The 16,419-nt window shown below is 37.6% G+C and overlaps 1 protein-coding gene across 1 annotated transcript in view; it reads left to right on the top strand.

The window, feature by feature from the left end:
* The window catches only part of TEK (TEK receptor tyrosine kinase), a 144,639-nt gene that overhangs the window by 107,141 nt on the left and 21,079 nt on the right, over positions 1-16,419 (top strand). The window contains 3 exon segments of the mRNA XM_043979761.1: positions 3,708-3,918; positions 12,589-12,699; positions 15,767-15,957. Coding sequence (XP_043835696.1) covers positions 3,708-3,918; positions 12,589-12,699; positions 15,767-15,957 — 513 coding nt within the window.

Raw genomic sequence — 16,419 nt, 5'->3', positions numbered from 1 at the left:
AAGAGTTAGACTTTTAAGCATTTATTAAGGAAAAGAAGAATTTGGTAAAGAGAGAGAGAAAGGCCTAGATTCCTATCTATTAAAGGGAGAGCACATTTCTAGCTCTGCTCTCCACCAGAGTCCAAAGGAAAGAGCGCGAGACTGAGCGCCAGTCTCTTCCTTCCTCCTCCCACTATCCCACGTCACTTCCTAACTCCTGGTCTTGCCCTCAAAGACCTTCCCTTCATGGGCAGAACTCTTCTACAGTAAGTATCCAGCAGGTGGCGTCATTCCAATCGTTACAGTCCCCCCTGTTGTTCCTCAAAAAACAAAATGTTTCCTTGACGGAACAGTAAAAACAATATAACTATTGCTAACTAATAATATGTGAACAACAATATAGAAAAGGAAGAGAGGAAAGTTTTGTCCAGAGGGGCGATTTTTTGTCCTCATGAACCGACGCTTTGACATTGGTCTTGCAAAGGGAGGGCCTCTGCAGAGAATACATGTTACAGATGGTGTATATTATAACAGAAAGAGAAAAAAAACAACAAATCAAAACTGTTCATTTAAAGTCTCTGAAAGTCTTTTCTCAGATGTCCTCTAGGTGTAGTCATGGAATGGAAGTCTTTTCAGGGGTTGATGTGTGGATGCTGGTAATCAGCCAGGAAAACTTCCTACAACATTGAGCTTAACACAACTTTAAAATAGCTTTGTCAATAATCAAATCAAACAATGAAATTTCTCAAATACATGTCTAAGGGAATTCAGAATCTTAGTTGTTACACATGAAACATATAATAAAACAAAAATTGAACCATTCTTTAAAATTATAATATTACTATAGTCCCCCCTTATGGAGGGTATTTGAGAAGACAATTGCTGCGATATTAATTATTAAAAATAATTTTTATCTTTGTTTCATCACTTTTTGCATCATCTGCCTAATTATCCTCATGCCATTATGAGAAATTAGAAAATCTAATATAATTGGTAACAGGCGTCAAGGCCAAATTCAACACTGTATTTATCATGACACCTGAGATAATTATGGGGGTTACCATAAAAGAACAGAGAAATGATGGGATATGAGCATTCCCACACTTGAGCAATATGTACTGCCCATACAGTATGCCAGGCTTAAAATAGGTGGATGGAATATATGTCCATGCCACCGAACATATTGGAAGAAACTGAGTCAGACTTAATCAGATGCATGGGATTGAGATGTCCATGGCATCAGGCATATAGGAGGGAGCATAGAAGCCAGGTGTAGAAGTGAGATGGGTGGGATGAATACTTCCAGCCATCTGTACAATATTGTGGGGAAAAGAGAATAAAATATTAAACCAAGAGAATCCAACCTCAACATTTGTCAAAAGCCGTTCCCTCGGCCATACCTTGACTTCATGCATGTCTCCCCTCATGTGACAGTTCAGTGTCTGCTCTTGCATGTATTCCTCTTGTGATTGGATGGCATCTTGGCCAACTGGCATCTGATAACTCAGAATAAAGGCAATTAATGTCTTAAATGATAAGTTCCCATAATCCAAGTCTCATATGGATTTAAAAATTGAGGATAATAAATGATTGCAAAAAATGTGAATACATCTTGACTCAAAATATAATATATAATTATGCAACAATTTCAAATAATACCCTTTTTTTTACTTAGTATACAATTACTTTTGTGAAAAATCAGAACATACTTAAATACAAGTTAAAGCACAACAGAATCTCAAAGAACTTTTTTTTTTTGAAAAAAGAAAACTTTTACAAATGTTCCCCTCTTTTTTTTTTTTTTTGGGAATATGCTTATCAAAAATAATACTTCTAGAATCAATTTACACTTGCCATGGCAACCAATTTGCCAGGGAAATGCTTTAAAGAGTTTGATCAAATAATCAGTTGAGAAAAAATAACAAAAACAAACAACTCAGAATATGGGAGCACAATACTCCTAGAATTAACATTGTATAATAAAATCAAAACCATCTTGCAATGTTTCAAAATTAGATAGACAAATGAATAGAAGAAAATACACATGGAACAATAAAAGACAATGAAATTCAAACTAAGGAAGTCTAAATGAATGTGAACTTAATATTAATAAGAGTATTATAAAATATAAACTTGATCACATGACTATAAAAAGCTTTTACAAATATTCTCCTTGTTTTAAAAACTAAATATAAAACACAATCTCAAAAGCATGAAAATCTCTATGAAAATAAACCCATACCATTAATTTCAAAATGTATATGTAATAGTATAGAAATCCTATGTAACCTCTGAACTGATATTAATACTCTGAGTGAATTCAGAACACCTTTGATTCCGATATCTAAAATCCCCAATACTCATATCAATACCTTGCTGCTTACTTCTACATTTCTGTAAAATATATACCCTTCCATGGCAAAAGAGGCAGAGTCTTGAACTATGTTGATTGTCGTTCTTATTCAGCTTAAGTTTTTCTTCTTTAAGCCCTCTATATTGTCTGTCAGTCTTTTCACCATACAAATGCTTTATAAGATTACTAATTAAAGACAAAAGCAGGTTAGCAAAATTATGAACAAAACGAGCATATCTGGAATTTAAAGAGTTTTCTAAGCTTGTCTCAAAAGCACAGCCAGGCCGGGGAAGGGCTGAGCCTGAAGCTGCAAATGCAGGTAGAAAAAGTTGAGCATGCGCATCAGATCTCTGGACTTCCCAGGCAGGGGAAGCAATGGGCTTGGCCATAGGAGGAGTAGAGGGTGGGGTCTGGAGAGGAGGGGAGGGACCAGAGCAATTTGAATCAGACTTGATTTTGAACTCAGGCCTGGATTCCTCTTCCCCCACTTTGCCTCCAGGTGCTAGGGGATTAAAAGCTTCTAGAGGGTGGGTCATTGCCTCCAGGCATGCAAAATTAGAGCAACAATTAGTGTTTGAACTGGGAAAAGCTGCGGGAATCTCTTCAGGTTTCTCTGAAAAAGCATGGTTGGGAGAGGGAGAGATATTTCCTTGTGTGAGTAAGTTGCTGGCTCTTTTAACAAAAATAAAAAGAAAAATAGAAAATCCACAAAAACAAAGCATTAACATGATCTTATCTCCCATTTGTCTGGTTAAACAGACCAAAATCAAAAATAGGATAATTAGGGAGTTTCAAAGGTCCATTTGAAAAAATTCAAAGGAAAAACACAGCCAGTACACCAGTACTTAGCAGTTAAAGGGAGAGGGAGGGGAAATTTCTTCCCCAACCAGAAGATCAGAAGAAGACTGAGGTTTAGCTTTCCTCTTCGTGGTCAGCCATCTGTTAAGGGCTAAAATTCTAGCTAAACTGTCTAAAATATCTAATGAGTGGTCGCCAATAAATTATAAGCTTTAGCAAGAGTTAGACTTTTAAGCATTTATTAAGGAAAAGAAGAATTTGGTAAAGAGAGAGAGAAAGGCCTAGATTCCTATCTATTAAAGGGAGAGCACATTTCTAGCTCTGCTCTCCACCAGAGTCCAAAGGAAAGAGCGCGAGACTGAGCGCCAGTCTCTTCCTTCCTCCTCCCACTATCCCACGTCACTTCCTGACTCCTGGTCTTGCCCTCAAAGACCTTCCCTTCATGGGCAGAACTCTTCTACAGTAAGTATCCAGCAGGTGGCGTCATTCCAATCGTTACACTACAAACAAACAAACAAACAAGAGCTCTCATGTACCTTGGTATTATGTAACTTGTCATTTCTTTTCCTTTTCCCAGAGGGAAGAACCAGCTGTGCAATTCAACTCAGGAACTCTGGCCCTGAACAGGAAAGCCAAGAACAACCCAGACCCCACAATCTATCCAGTCCTTGATTGGAATGACATCAAATTTCAAGATGTGATTGGGGAAGGGAACTTTGGCCAGGTCCTTAAAGCTCGTATCAAGAAGGATGGGTTACGAATGGATGCTGCTATTAAAAGAATGAAAGGTCAGTACTGGGCAGGTCAAACATTCAGTTTCCTGTTGAAATTGTCTTCTATGTACTAACTTTCTTGGAGGTAAAAAAATTAGCCAAGTATCTGATATAACTGTCATGTCAAACTGGAGGCAATGAATTCCTTTCAAATGAAAGCTATGACACTCCAGGAATGTGTTAGCCTGCTAGCTCTTCCCTACACATTCCAGTTCAAGCTCTGCCTCTGAACTTTTGTACAGATGGTCTCAGTTCTCTGGAGGGTGCTCCCTTCTCACCACCACCTCATAGAACTCCTAGCTTCTTTTGAAGCACTGTTTAGGTGCAGCCTCCTACATGAGACCTTTATTATTCCCTGCCCCCCCCTTCTAGACAAGCCATCTCTTCCTCTTGAAATTAATAATAATAGCTAGCATTCTATAGTGGTTTAAGGTTTACAAAGCAATTCACATTCATTATCTTACTTGAGTCTCATAACAGTGCTGTGAGGTAGGTAGTATTATCCTACCTATTTTTACAGATGATGAAACTAAGGCATAGAGAAAGTGTGATTGGCCAGGGTCACACAGCTAATTAGTGTCCGAGCAAGAATTCAAACATCAATTTCCTGACTCCAAGTCTCATGTACTTTATCTGCTTTGACTCATAGCTGCTTTCCTCTGTATTAATTTGTATTTATTTTGAGTTTTTTGTTTTGTTTGTTAGGTTTTTTTTGGCAGGGCAATGGCGGTTAAGTGACTTGCCCAGAGTTAAGTGATACAGCTAGTAAGTGTCAAGTGTTTGAGGTTGGATCTGAATTCAGGTCCTTCTGAATATAGGACTAGTGTTTTATCTACTGCACCACCTAGCCGCCCTTTTTTTTGTGTTAATTTTGTTCATTTATGGACCTGTATGTGACATACACCTGTAGTTCCCTCCCATTTGAAGGTAACTTCTTAAAGGACATAAATTATTTTGTTTTTGTCTTGAATAAAATTAAATTGAGTGTGAGCAAATATCAGGAGCCATTAAGAAGTTTTAAACACTATGGATTTCTGAGGATTCAGTCTTTTCTTGGTTAGTATAAATGAGAAACTATAGATCCTGACAGAAGGCACTTATAAGTTCTCTATGAGACCCCTAATCTCAAGGGATGAATTCAGAGCAGTAATATTTTGGAAAAGTTTAAGTCAGCTATAATTTGCTATAGTGGCTGCTGTGGTAATAATAATTAATAATAATAATTATAGCTAACATTAATGTTTACTATGTGCTAAGCACTTTACAATTACCATCTCATTTGATCCTCACAATAATCCTGGGAAATGGGTGCTATTATTATCCCCATTTGACAGTTGAGGAAAACAGGGGGAGGTTAAATGATTTGCCCAGGGCCACACAGGAAGTAAATGTCTGAGGTCAAACTTGAGTTCAGGTTTTCCTGATTCCAGGTCCATCACTATCCACAGTGTAAATGAGCTGCTAGGCACAACTGCTGGGGTAAAGAAACTCACATCCATTCATTACTTGGCACCACAAAGAACTCACTAACTTAAAAATTTCATGTTAATAGATTGGAGACCAAAGAGACTTGTGAGGTCCTGGAAGAGTTTGATAGGTTGTTTAATTCTATTACCTACTCCCCAACCTCCATTTTAATTAATTTTTTTTTTTGCTTATTTTCTCTCAGGATAGAGGCTGATTTTGTTTCTGTCTTTATATCACCTTTCCTTCTTCCCCCTTTAGCACCATGTCTTGCACATAATACAAGAAAATGATAGAAGAAAAATTAACCATCCTCTCTTCCTCTTCATTACTAAACTAATCACCCCCAATGTGGCATAAATAATTGGTCATTTGAGTTATAACAACTTAAGTAGCAAAAAAAAAAAATTCTATGTGTAGGCCATAAAGGAATGCTGTTGGCCTCAGAGACCAATGCCAGGAAAGGCTTAGAGACATAATGTACCATCTTCACCTTAGAGAGGGGAAGGTCTGACCTTTATACCCTTGGATGTTTAGTTGGAAGGCAGGGTCTATGGGCCATAGGGGTGCTACAGAGACAGGACCATGGTAGGAATGGCCCAGGGAAGGTGGTGAAGTATGGATTAGTGTAAGACTATAAGACTATATGGGGAGATGATGTCTGTGGCATACCTTCCTCCCACACCTCTGCCATATGTCAGTCCAATGGAGTATGGACTCTTTCACCAGCATCAATTGCTGATCTGGCAAGGCTTCAAAGATGTGATTGTGGGGATGAATTTTTAATTGGGGAGTGTTAGCTAAGCGGTTTGCCGCAATATTGGGGCAAGGAAGGAGACTGGCAGCCTCTCTCAAAACAGAACAGGATTTATTTTAACAAGAATGAACTTAAAAAAAAAAACACAAACAGGATCAGTAGGATCAAGGGAAAGGAAATAAAATGGGGAAAGGGAAATTATACAACCTGAAAAAATACCACCAACCAGGAATCGGCTGAGAATACACAGCCCTGCTCCTGTAACCTTCCACCTTCCAGCTAGAATGATGACTTCTCCCCATTCCCAGAAACCCCACACAGCCTCCAACCAATTGTCTGGCCACTCTGACAGTCACATGACTGCCCTCACTAGGCTTCCAATCATTATAATTTTGCCAGGCCCATGTAGGCATCAGCGAGTGGTGATGACATGAGGTGCCAGCACCATGGCAATGGCTACAACCAGTGGGTGGAGCACCATGCAGTTTGCAGAGCCCCAGGCCAGTGTCCGCCGAGGCATAAAAACCTCAAATAACAATTAATTCTTTACGTTCCCCACTTTGTTTCATCAAGAAACATGGGGTGTTTCCTTGATGGAACAATAAATAATAAACAATAAATAAATTTAAAAAATAACAGAATATCATAACCAATGCTAACAAACAATATAGGAATGGGAAAATACATACTACAGAAGATGTATATAGTAACAGAAAGAAAAAACAAAAGGCAAAAATGTCCATTTAAAGTCCTTAAAATCTTGTCTTCAAAGGAGGGTTGAGATGTCATCAGGGGATCTGGACTCTGGTCTGGATTCTGGCCGTCTCTGGATTCTGGTTGTCTCTGGAACTGCTGGATTTTCATTAATCTTTAGCATAGCATTGTCTAAAAATGTTCAAATTAAACAATGAAAGTTCTTCAAAATATACAAAACAAGTTTAAACTTGATATATTTACAGCATATTGGAGTCCCCCCTTTGGAGGATACTCATATCCATACGAATACAAAATTGAGAGAGTTATGACATTACTAACACTTTTTACCACTATATGTCTGGATCAAGGCCAAATTTAGTTATGTGTCCATGATGACACCTGAAAATCTTATGAAAAGGTTACCATACCACATCTTGTGGTGCATAGACATTTAATAATTATGCTAGGCCTCAAGTGGATGGATTCTGACCATGCCACCAGATTGAGTGAAGAAGCCAAGTTAAGTTAAACCAGGTGCATGCATTAGGGCGAACATGACACCAGAACATTTTTGGAGTGAGAGAGGAAGAAACTGGCCTATGTCTAGCAATAGTGCTCTACATAGCTGCTCTCATAAGCAAACTATGGACTTCCTGAATGTATTTGGCTGTTCTCTCAGCCTCTATCAGGGTATCATACATGTCCCTGTTTCTTCTCCTGTTGTACACATATTCTCTCCAGGGCCTGCAGCATGGAGTTGAACCATCTCCATCAAGCTCATTGTAAGAGCAATTAGTCTCTGAAATGGTAAGTTTCCATAAATCATAAATCTCGTATTAATTTCACCAAAGACAATATGATGGTAAAAATGTGTGCTACACTGCATAACTTAGGATTTACTTGAAATATATATGTATATATATATATAATCCTAAACCATACCCAGAGTATACATAGTCACAATGACATACAAATGATAAATGAATGTAAATGGCTGGTATTATTAAACACTATTACAGAATCTTTATTAAGCAAGTAAACCACATCATCTTGTCCATGAATTCTCTATCTAGTACAATGACAATAACAGATACTTGAAATGATAAACAATTTATCAAAAGGAAATAAAACATCAGCAAGACTCAATATGTTCATTAATTGTCCTATAAATCAAGCAATAAGGTTCAATAACCCTTTCTAGAAGACAGAGCCATGTGCTCTTGGTGGAGAGGTTCTTCACCTGTAGGAGGAAAAGCTTGTTTAAGGTAAGAGCTTATAATGCTAGAATTTGGGGTATACCACATTTTTTAAACTGGTTCCCCAATTCTCTGCATGCCAAAGTGGCAGGGGTTTCTGAATCATCATTGATTCTTCTAATGCTGTCATAATGACCATTATGGTAGAAAATATGGAGTTCTTTAGCGTCGGCTTTTTCTGTGCCACAAATTTGCCATAGAGGTTCATTCAACTGATGAATGATTACATTGAGTTGGTTATGTTTGGCAAAGGCTACAATGGCATTGTTCCCAGCAGAAGTACCAGCTTTTTTCAAATCAGCAACATATTCTTCCAAGGGAATATCTGTTTCTATAAAAGACCTAAAGTCTTCTTTATGACTGAGCATATAATTAGCAGTTTCTTGTCTGTGTTTGAGATGATTTTTGGAATGACCTTCTAACTGGTCTCTGAGGGCTCTGAAAAGACTATTTCCATCTCCTGATACCTTACGGAGTTTTAGTCCCAGGGTTTGCAATTGAGTGATAATGCTTGCAAATTGGAACTGTCTATTACCCCTGGGCTCTGTTTGGTTTCTTTTCTCTTTAACAGCTGGTTGAGTTTTATCTGAAATTACTTTACTCAATGGTGCAGGCTTCAAGTGGGAACAATGAATCCAAGATTCTTTTTCTCCAATTTTAATATCAGTAGGAGTTGTCAATAATACCTGAAAAGGTCCCTCCCAAGTGGGCTGGGTCCCTCTGGTCCGCTGAAAATTCTTAATATATACATTGTCTCCAGGACTTAAATCATGCAAGGAAAAATCTAAAGGGCCAGCCTGTACAGCAACTCCTGTTTCATGGAATTCACATAGCCTAGTTTGTAGTATTTTTTTTTTGTGGGGCTTTGGGGGTGAAGTGACTTGCCCAGGGTCACACATCTAGTAAGTGTCAAGTGTCTGAGGCCAGATTTGAACTCAGGTACTCCTGAATCCAGGGCTGGTGCTTTATCCACTGCACCACCTAGCTGACCCCAAAAGTAATTTTTTTAAAAAAGAAAGTTATCAGTAAAAGCAAAAAGAGGGATGGGACAGAAACTTTTTTAATACTGAGGAGATCTAAATGTATATATAGGAACATTGGAAAGTACCAGTAGAGAAGAACAAACTCCTAGAAGAGATAGTATGGGATGGGGTCAAGAGTAATGAATAAAAGAGACACTTCTCTGTGACCAGAGGAAAGGAAGAGTTACTGAATGAGGATGCTTAGATATTTTGAGCAATTAAGAAAGGAAATTGAAGGAATATATCCCACTTCTACCACCTGTGTGACCTCAGACAAGTCATTTAACCTCTCTTGGCTCACAATTTCCTGGATATAACACTGAGTCATAAAAACTTAAGAACAATATTTTTGATAGCTGTTGCCATCCAAGATACTCATAATCTCTAAGGCATGGGAAATGGAAAACTTTCAAACATAACCACCTTATAGTAGAGATCAAAATCATGTAGAAACAGGATGAATTACATATCATTGCCATTGTCTTATTTGCTTTGTGCTGTGTTGGTAAGTACACACTTGGGGGAAGGCCCCCCCATCACATTGAGATGACCTCTTATGGAGGATTTACTGGTGTTCAGGCACAAGATTTCCTCAAGATGAGATGCCATGACCCAGTTGTAGTCAATATCCAAAACAGTAAGATTTCAGATCCATTAAAGAAGTGGGGTTTTTTTGGGGGGGAGGGGTTGTTGTGTGTTTGTTGTTGTTGTTTTGTCACACATGGAGACTGAGAACTTAGACTGATCTAGCTTTTATCCAAAGACCTTTACCTAGGTAAAGTCACCTAAGAGAATGAAGAACTCCATTTTTCAGATTTGTGAGTTGTAGTAAAGTTTTCAATAGCAGTTGTACAATCACTATTAAGTAAAAACAGTAACCAATTATTATAAGGAGAAAGAATATTATCTGTGTATATACATATGTATATGTATGAATATATGTGTGTACATACACAAACACATGGACACTCAAAGAAGACTCAGAACTAAACTAGAACACTGAGGACACTATGGAACATAATTTCATTATTAGGCAAGTTAGAATAAGTCTTCCCCATACAAAAGGTTTGAAATTACTGAAAAAACCTGATGTCTTAATAAGGTTACACAATGTGGACCTCAAGGAGGGAGTAATAACAAATCTTTTGTTTTATTTATTTTTTTGTGTGTGGGACAATGAGGGTTAAGTGACTTGCCCAGGGTCACACAGCTAGTAAGTGTCAAGTGTCTGAAGCCAGATTTGAACTCAGGTCCTCCTGAATCTAGGGCTGGTGCTTTATCTACTGAGCCACCTAGCTGCCCCCAATAACAAATCTTTAATGCATTTTTTTTTTTGGTGAGGCAATTGGGGTAAGTGACTTGCCCAGGGTCACCCAGAATGTATTTCCAATAAGACAAATATTTAGAGATATAGTTCCCTAGGATTACGCTGGTAAGTATTTAACAACCAATTCTCCAAGGGGGTGGGGAATCCTGATTTGTAGCATTTGCTGATTCCAGAGATGTAAATCCTCACACTGAAATTTAACAATCAGCTCTTACAAGCTGGCTCTAGTAAATTCCTGCTCTTCCCCTAACCTTCAATTGATAGTGTATTTTTCAAACAATAGACAATTTTGCTTTACACAAATTCAACTTTACATAAAGAATTCTGAGAGAAATCCACTTCCCAAAAAACCTTACTGTACAGTCCTGTGCTCTCTTGCTCTTACCCCTTTGCTATGTGTTTGAAAGCTTCCCGCTCTCATTTTCCCCAAAACTTAAAAATAATTTTAACCCCTCCTAGTGAAAGCAGAAGAACACTTCCAGATCTGGGGCTTGGCTTGAGACCTGGGTGCTGAGATAGGAGACCTTTGCCCCACTCTACCCACTCACCCTTGTGTCCAGCCCTCTCATGTCTATTTTCTATCTTTTCACTACTCAGGGTATCTGTCCCTGGTTCAGGCCTCAGCGTGTCCCCTGACTTTCTGTGTCCATATTCAGGCCCCATGTATCTACCCTCCTTGTGTTCTTCTTCTCTGTTTTGGTCAGGCCCCCAAATGGGTGTTTGTCCTTCTTCTCTTGCTTCTCTGTCCCTGGCCCCCATATATCCTTAAACTCTGTGATGGCCCCCTCCCTCCTCATAGCAGTCCCACTTCTTGCCTTCCTTCTTCCCTCCCTCCCTTACCCTGGGATCAAATTGGCTTTTATGTGTATTAAACAATTAATCAGCCCTTTAATTAACTGTAGAACCTTTCCCCTGAGTCCTGGATACCTTTGGCAGTATGGTAAAGCCTACAGACACTCTGCAAAGGAGAATATGTTTCATCATCAGTCCTCTGGAACCATGAATAGTCAGTGTATTGAACAGATGGTTCTTATACTTTTCAAAGTTGTTGGTTTTTACGATGTTGTCATTGTATACACCATTCTGATTCTACTCATTTCATTCTTCATTCATTTATTTGTTCATTTGAATAGTATTGATATTTTAGTATAAATAGTTCTATTTTTCTTCTCTCCATAATGCTGTGAAAGAGAGGTGATGGGTTTAGGGTGTGGAATGAGACGTATTTTTGTGTACAGCTGGAGGGCGTTTATTCCATTTAACTGCACATTTGTCAACAGGAAATTTGCTTTCTTTTTTTTTTCCCCAATGGTCTGTGGAGTGGGAGGGATAGAAAATAGATTTCTATTTTTTTTTAAATAGAGGGCGCTGCTATAGATATGAAATGTCTCATTATCTTTTAAATGAGTTCACTGCATGATTATTATTTTTACTTAGCTGTTTTACTTTGTTACAAGAGACCTCTCACCAATTGAGAGTAATCTGTAAATATCATATAAAACCAAAACACATTAATAAAACTGAAAGTAAATTTTTTTAAAGCCTATAGACCCTTTCTCCAAATGTTTTCACTTAATTGAACAAAATGCTACATTTCAATTATAGGTTGAAGAAAATACAAATGTAATATTTTCTGCATTCAAATTAATGTCATCTGGGACTTCTTGAGTATCCATGGACCCTAGGTTAAGAATGCCTACTTTGGACATTTTTTTTTTCTTTCTCATACCTGTAATAGGTACCATCTTCTCTGGTTGGTGTGCTCATGAGTATGGACATAGATAAGAAGGGGCAAAAAGATGAGATTATAATTAGACAGCTTTTAGGAAAGCTAAAGAAAATGTCTCTGGATTAGTTGTTAATTCCAGTTGTCATAGCTGTTCCATTTCTTTTCCCAAGTAGATCACTTGTTCGCCTGCCTACTTGTCAATAGATTTAATTACAAAACAAAAGAATTCAGAAATGAGATCCTAATTTAGCCATTGGGTCCCATTAAGATTTTGCACAAGATAAAACCTGAAAATAACCCATTGACTTAGTTTTTCTCTAAGACTTAAAGGTAAGTGGGAGGGCCAAGGTAAGGGATGAGGGGGAAGAGACATTTGATTCTGAGAAGATACAATTGAAAAAAGGATTTCAACCAATGACATTTTCCCCCTCCAGAATATGCCTCCAAAGATGACCACAGGGACTTTGCTGGGGAATTGGAAGTACTTTGCAAGCTTGGACACCATCCCAATATCATCAATCTACTGGGAGCATGTGAACATCGGGGTAGGATGCTTTTTACTGCCAGCTTACAATATATATTCTAACTGGAATCTAGAAAGTTAATAAATATCAAGAATATAGGTTAAAATATCACTCTTACACTAAATGTTTAAGAAAAAGCAGGGTAAATTTCCTAATTTGCCCAGATTCATAATGTAGTGTAGTATGACTAGCATTTGACTTTTGTTTAATCGCTGCTGCTTATGGGAACTCACTGCCAACCTCCCCTACTCCAAACACTCACAGAAGTATTTCCCAGAGACAGTGATAATTCATGTGTTCTTTTTAACATCCCTGACACTTCCTCCTCTCTTCCCAACTTAAACTGTCCCAGCAATTTGTAAGCATTGCTGATGCCCAAATTGATAGTTATTCTGCACAAAAATAATAATACCTTAATATATATTAATGCTTGCATGGGCATATGTTTTTATGGGTGTGGGTATTGTCTTCATTGGTGCAGATTGCAGCTCTTCCATACCTTCTCACTCTATCCCATTCTGGTTCATGTCTTTCCATATTTTCTCTAAAGAGGACCTAATCAGCAATCAGGGAGCTTTAATAATTTTTGGTTCTGGTGTAGTACGAGGCAGTCCATCTGTTATCCCTAACTCTTCTTATATGGTAGCTCACCTCATCATTTTCCAGGCAAACATGTCTCTGATGATGTCTTTTGTGCTACCTGAATGCAAGTCTTCACTGGTAATATGCTTCACATACTCTACAATCCAACCAAAGACACGTTCTCACTATTCTTCACACATGATATTCCATCTCCTATCTTCATGCCTTTGCAGAGATTGGCCCAATGCTTGTATTATACAGCCTCCTAGTATGCTTCAGAGTTCAATACTATTTTCCACTTGAGGTTTTCCCAGACTCTTCCCAACCTAAACCCCTACTTGCTAGTGACTCCTCACCAAAATTACCTTGTATTTGCTTTTTTGTATTGAATCACTACACACTTTTTCTTTGCTCTTTTGATCACCTATGTTTTTTGAGAATTTTGTGTAGCATAAAAACAAATGATAATAAACCATTATAATTCTTATTTTTGCAAAGTATTTTCCCATACATTATCTCATGTATCTCTAAGGGTCTATATAGAATAAGCCTTTAACATTAATTTAAATGTTAATTCCAGAATCACTAAATTTTTAGCTGAAAAAGACATTAGAAATTTAATCTAACTCCTTTTTGCAGATGAGCACCCAGAAGGTTCACCAATGTTTCCAGTCACATGTTACTTGGTGACAAAGTTGGCCCTATAACTCAGGTCTCTCAACTTAGTCCAGTGATGTTATTCAACAAATATTTGTTGTTCCCCATCTATGTGAAGCATCATGAGAAAAGTTTCACTCAAATAGTCTGGGTATAAGTAGGTGATAAAAATCTTCTATGGGTTCAACTTCACATTAATATTTGTCAAGGACTTCATTTTGCATGGAAAAGTTTGCTCATCTAACAATTACTTACAAACTTGGCAACATTTTGTTGGACTCTGCAACTCAAACACCACCAACGGAAGCCAGGACTTCTTCCTTTTCCTCAATTTATTAAACTAAAAATACCTGTATCTGAAACACATTAAAAAAATAAATCATTCACTAAGCCAATGGTAAAGCCAAACAACATCCCTCAAGTTAAATGACAGTGACATTTATCTTAGAAAAGAAAAAGAAGAAAAATGAAGAGGAAGGTGGGAGGTGCTTCTCAGAAACAGTGGTATAGTTTTTGACCATCTATATACCACAGCAATTAATCAAACCATAATAAAAGCTAGTCTATATCTGCTTTAATTTTGACCTATCAACATGTCAACATATATTTCATTCTTGCAAATCCTAGTTTAAAGGGGGGGGTGGGATAGTTTATATATATATATATATACATATACATATATATATACATATATATATATATATACATATATATATATCTTCTTACATGGAAAGCAAAACTTAATTCAAGGATATTTTAATTATAACTAGCACTTAAAATTGTTAGTCTTTGAAATTAAAATTTCACTTAAAATTTTTAAAAATTGTGATATACTTTATATAACAAAAATAGGCAAAAATCCTTTCTATTATATATGTCTCCTTTTATGTGATCTGAAATTCAGTGTTATGAGGAAGGCAAATTGTTTTCTATTGTGATGAGAAAAGGAAACTTAATACTTTGAACAAAATATATGGATTTCAATTTTTCAAGGAACCACGACTTGCATATAGCATCATTGCAATGAGCTTCCTACTGCCGTAGGGGAAATGATAGATCACTGAAAATGTAGTATATCTCCTAGAGATCAAATTGTCCAAAGTTTTCAAATGCAGAAATCCTCTAATGCCATGCTTTTTCTCCATAGCCTTTCCCCTGTTAACCCCCTCCACCTAGGGGAAAGAACCATATCCACACATAGCCAGTTGTTGTTATTTGCCTTTACTTAATGCTGAGATACATTTGAAACCCCCAACTCAAGCAAAGCTTTTTCTGGGTGTAGGACTTATGCTTTATGAGAAGGACTTTAATTCCATTCCATTATTTCAGAGAGAATAAAAGCATTCCAGAAAACTCTCTCCCTTTTTCCATCTTTTCTTTTGTGTCTAGGCAATTCAGGAGAGAGGATACTGTTCTTCCACAGACACAGAAGAGGTCATAAATCATAGGATCAGAGATCTAGAGCTGGACAGATCTCAAAAGCCATCAAGTTGAACCTCTCCATTTTACAAATGAAGACGGTTAATTGACTTGCCCAAAGTCACATTGATAGTATCAGAGGCAGGATTTAAACCAAGGGACAAGGCTCTTTCCACTGTATCACTAGGTCCTGCATTTATATATGGTAAAAATGAAATGGAAGCTTGATTTCATCTATCTTGCAGTTATCCTGCAAAGTTACCTAAATTGTTAGATTAAGGAAGCACTGAAGTTCCTTATGGATAGAACTTGGATGAGCTGAGCCCCCTTGAACAACAGGGAACACAAGACATCTATCTCATATTTTAGAATCCATATATAGCTGGTTTAGAGCTGATGGAATGGTGATGCCATCTTATTTTCCCTCTAGGGTATTTGTACCTTGCTATTGAGTATGCTCCTCATGGAAACTTACTCGATTTCCTACGGAAGAGTAGAGTGCTGGAGACAGACCCAGCCTTTGCCATTGCCAACAGCACGGCTTCCACACTGTCCTCACAACAGCTGCTACACTTTGCTGCAGATGTGGCCAGGGGCATGGACTACTTGAGCCAAAAGCAGGTTTGCCTTGATTACTTTGCTTCACACAAATCTTTGATTAAGAATTTTTCATCTAGCTCAGAATTTAGATTTTTTTTTTTTAAAGATAGCTGTTTTGGAGCAAACCTGTCTTCTTTCATTGACTCCCACAATTTCCTCTGCCAGACCTCAATTTCCTTGCTAGTATGTGTCTCTTTCAAACTACATATACTCTGTGTGACTGTTTTTTTTTTGGTTGTTGTTGTTGTTTTTTTGCTGAGCTTGATGTGTTCAGTAAGTTTCATTCTAGGGCTTAATTTCTGGGGTATTTGGGGCAACTCTTCTAGGCTACCTAGGCTCTAAAGCATGCAATACAATGATAAGTTGCTAAGTTGGACCTAAAACATTTACTTTTTTTCCTGTCTCAACTTATGATTGCATTGGCATAGGGAACTCTCTGTGCAGAAATACCCTCCATGAATGCAGTTTGCAACTTATCTGTAA

This window comes from Dromiciops gliroides, chromosome 1 (genome assembly GCF_019393635.1).
Source record: "Dromiciops gliroides isolate mDroGli1 chromosome 1, mDroGli1.pri, whole genome shotgun sequence".
Lineage (NCBI taxonomy): Eukaryota > Metazoa > Chordata > Mammalia > Microbiotheria > Microbiotheriidae > Dromiciops > Dromiciops gliroides.
Note: the sequence above shows the minus strand (reverse complement) of the source record. Positions and strands in the feature narration are given on the sequence as shown.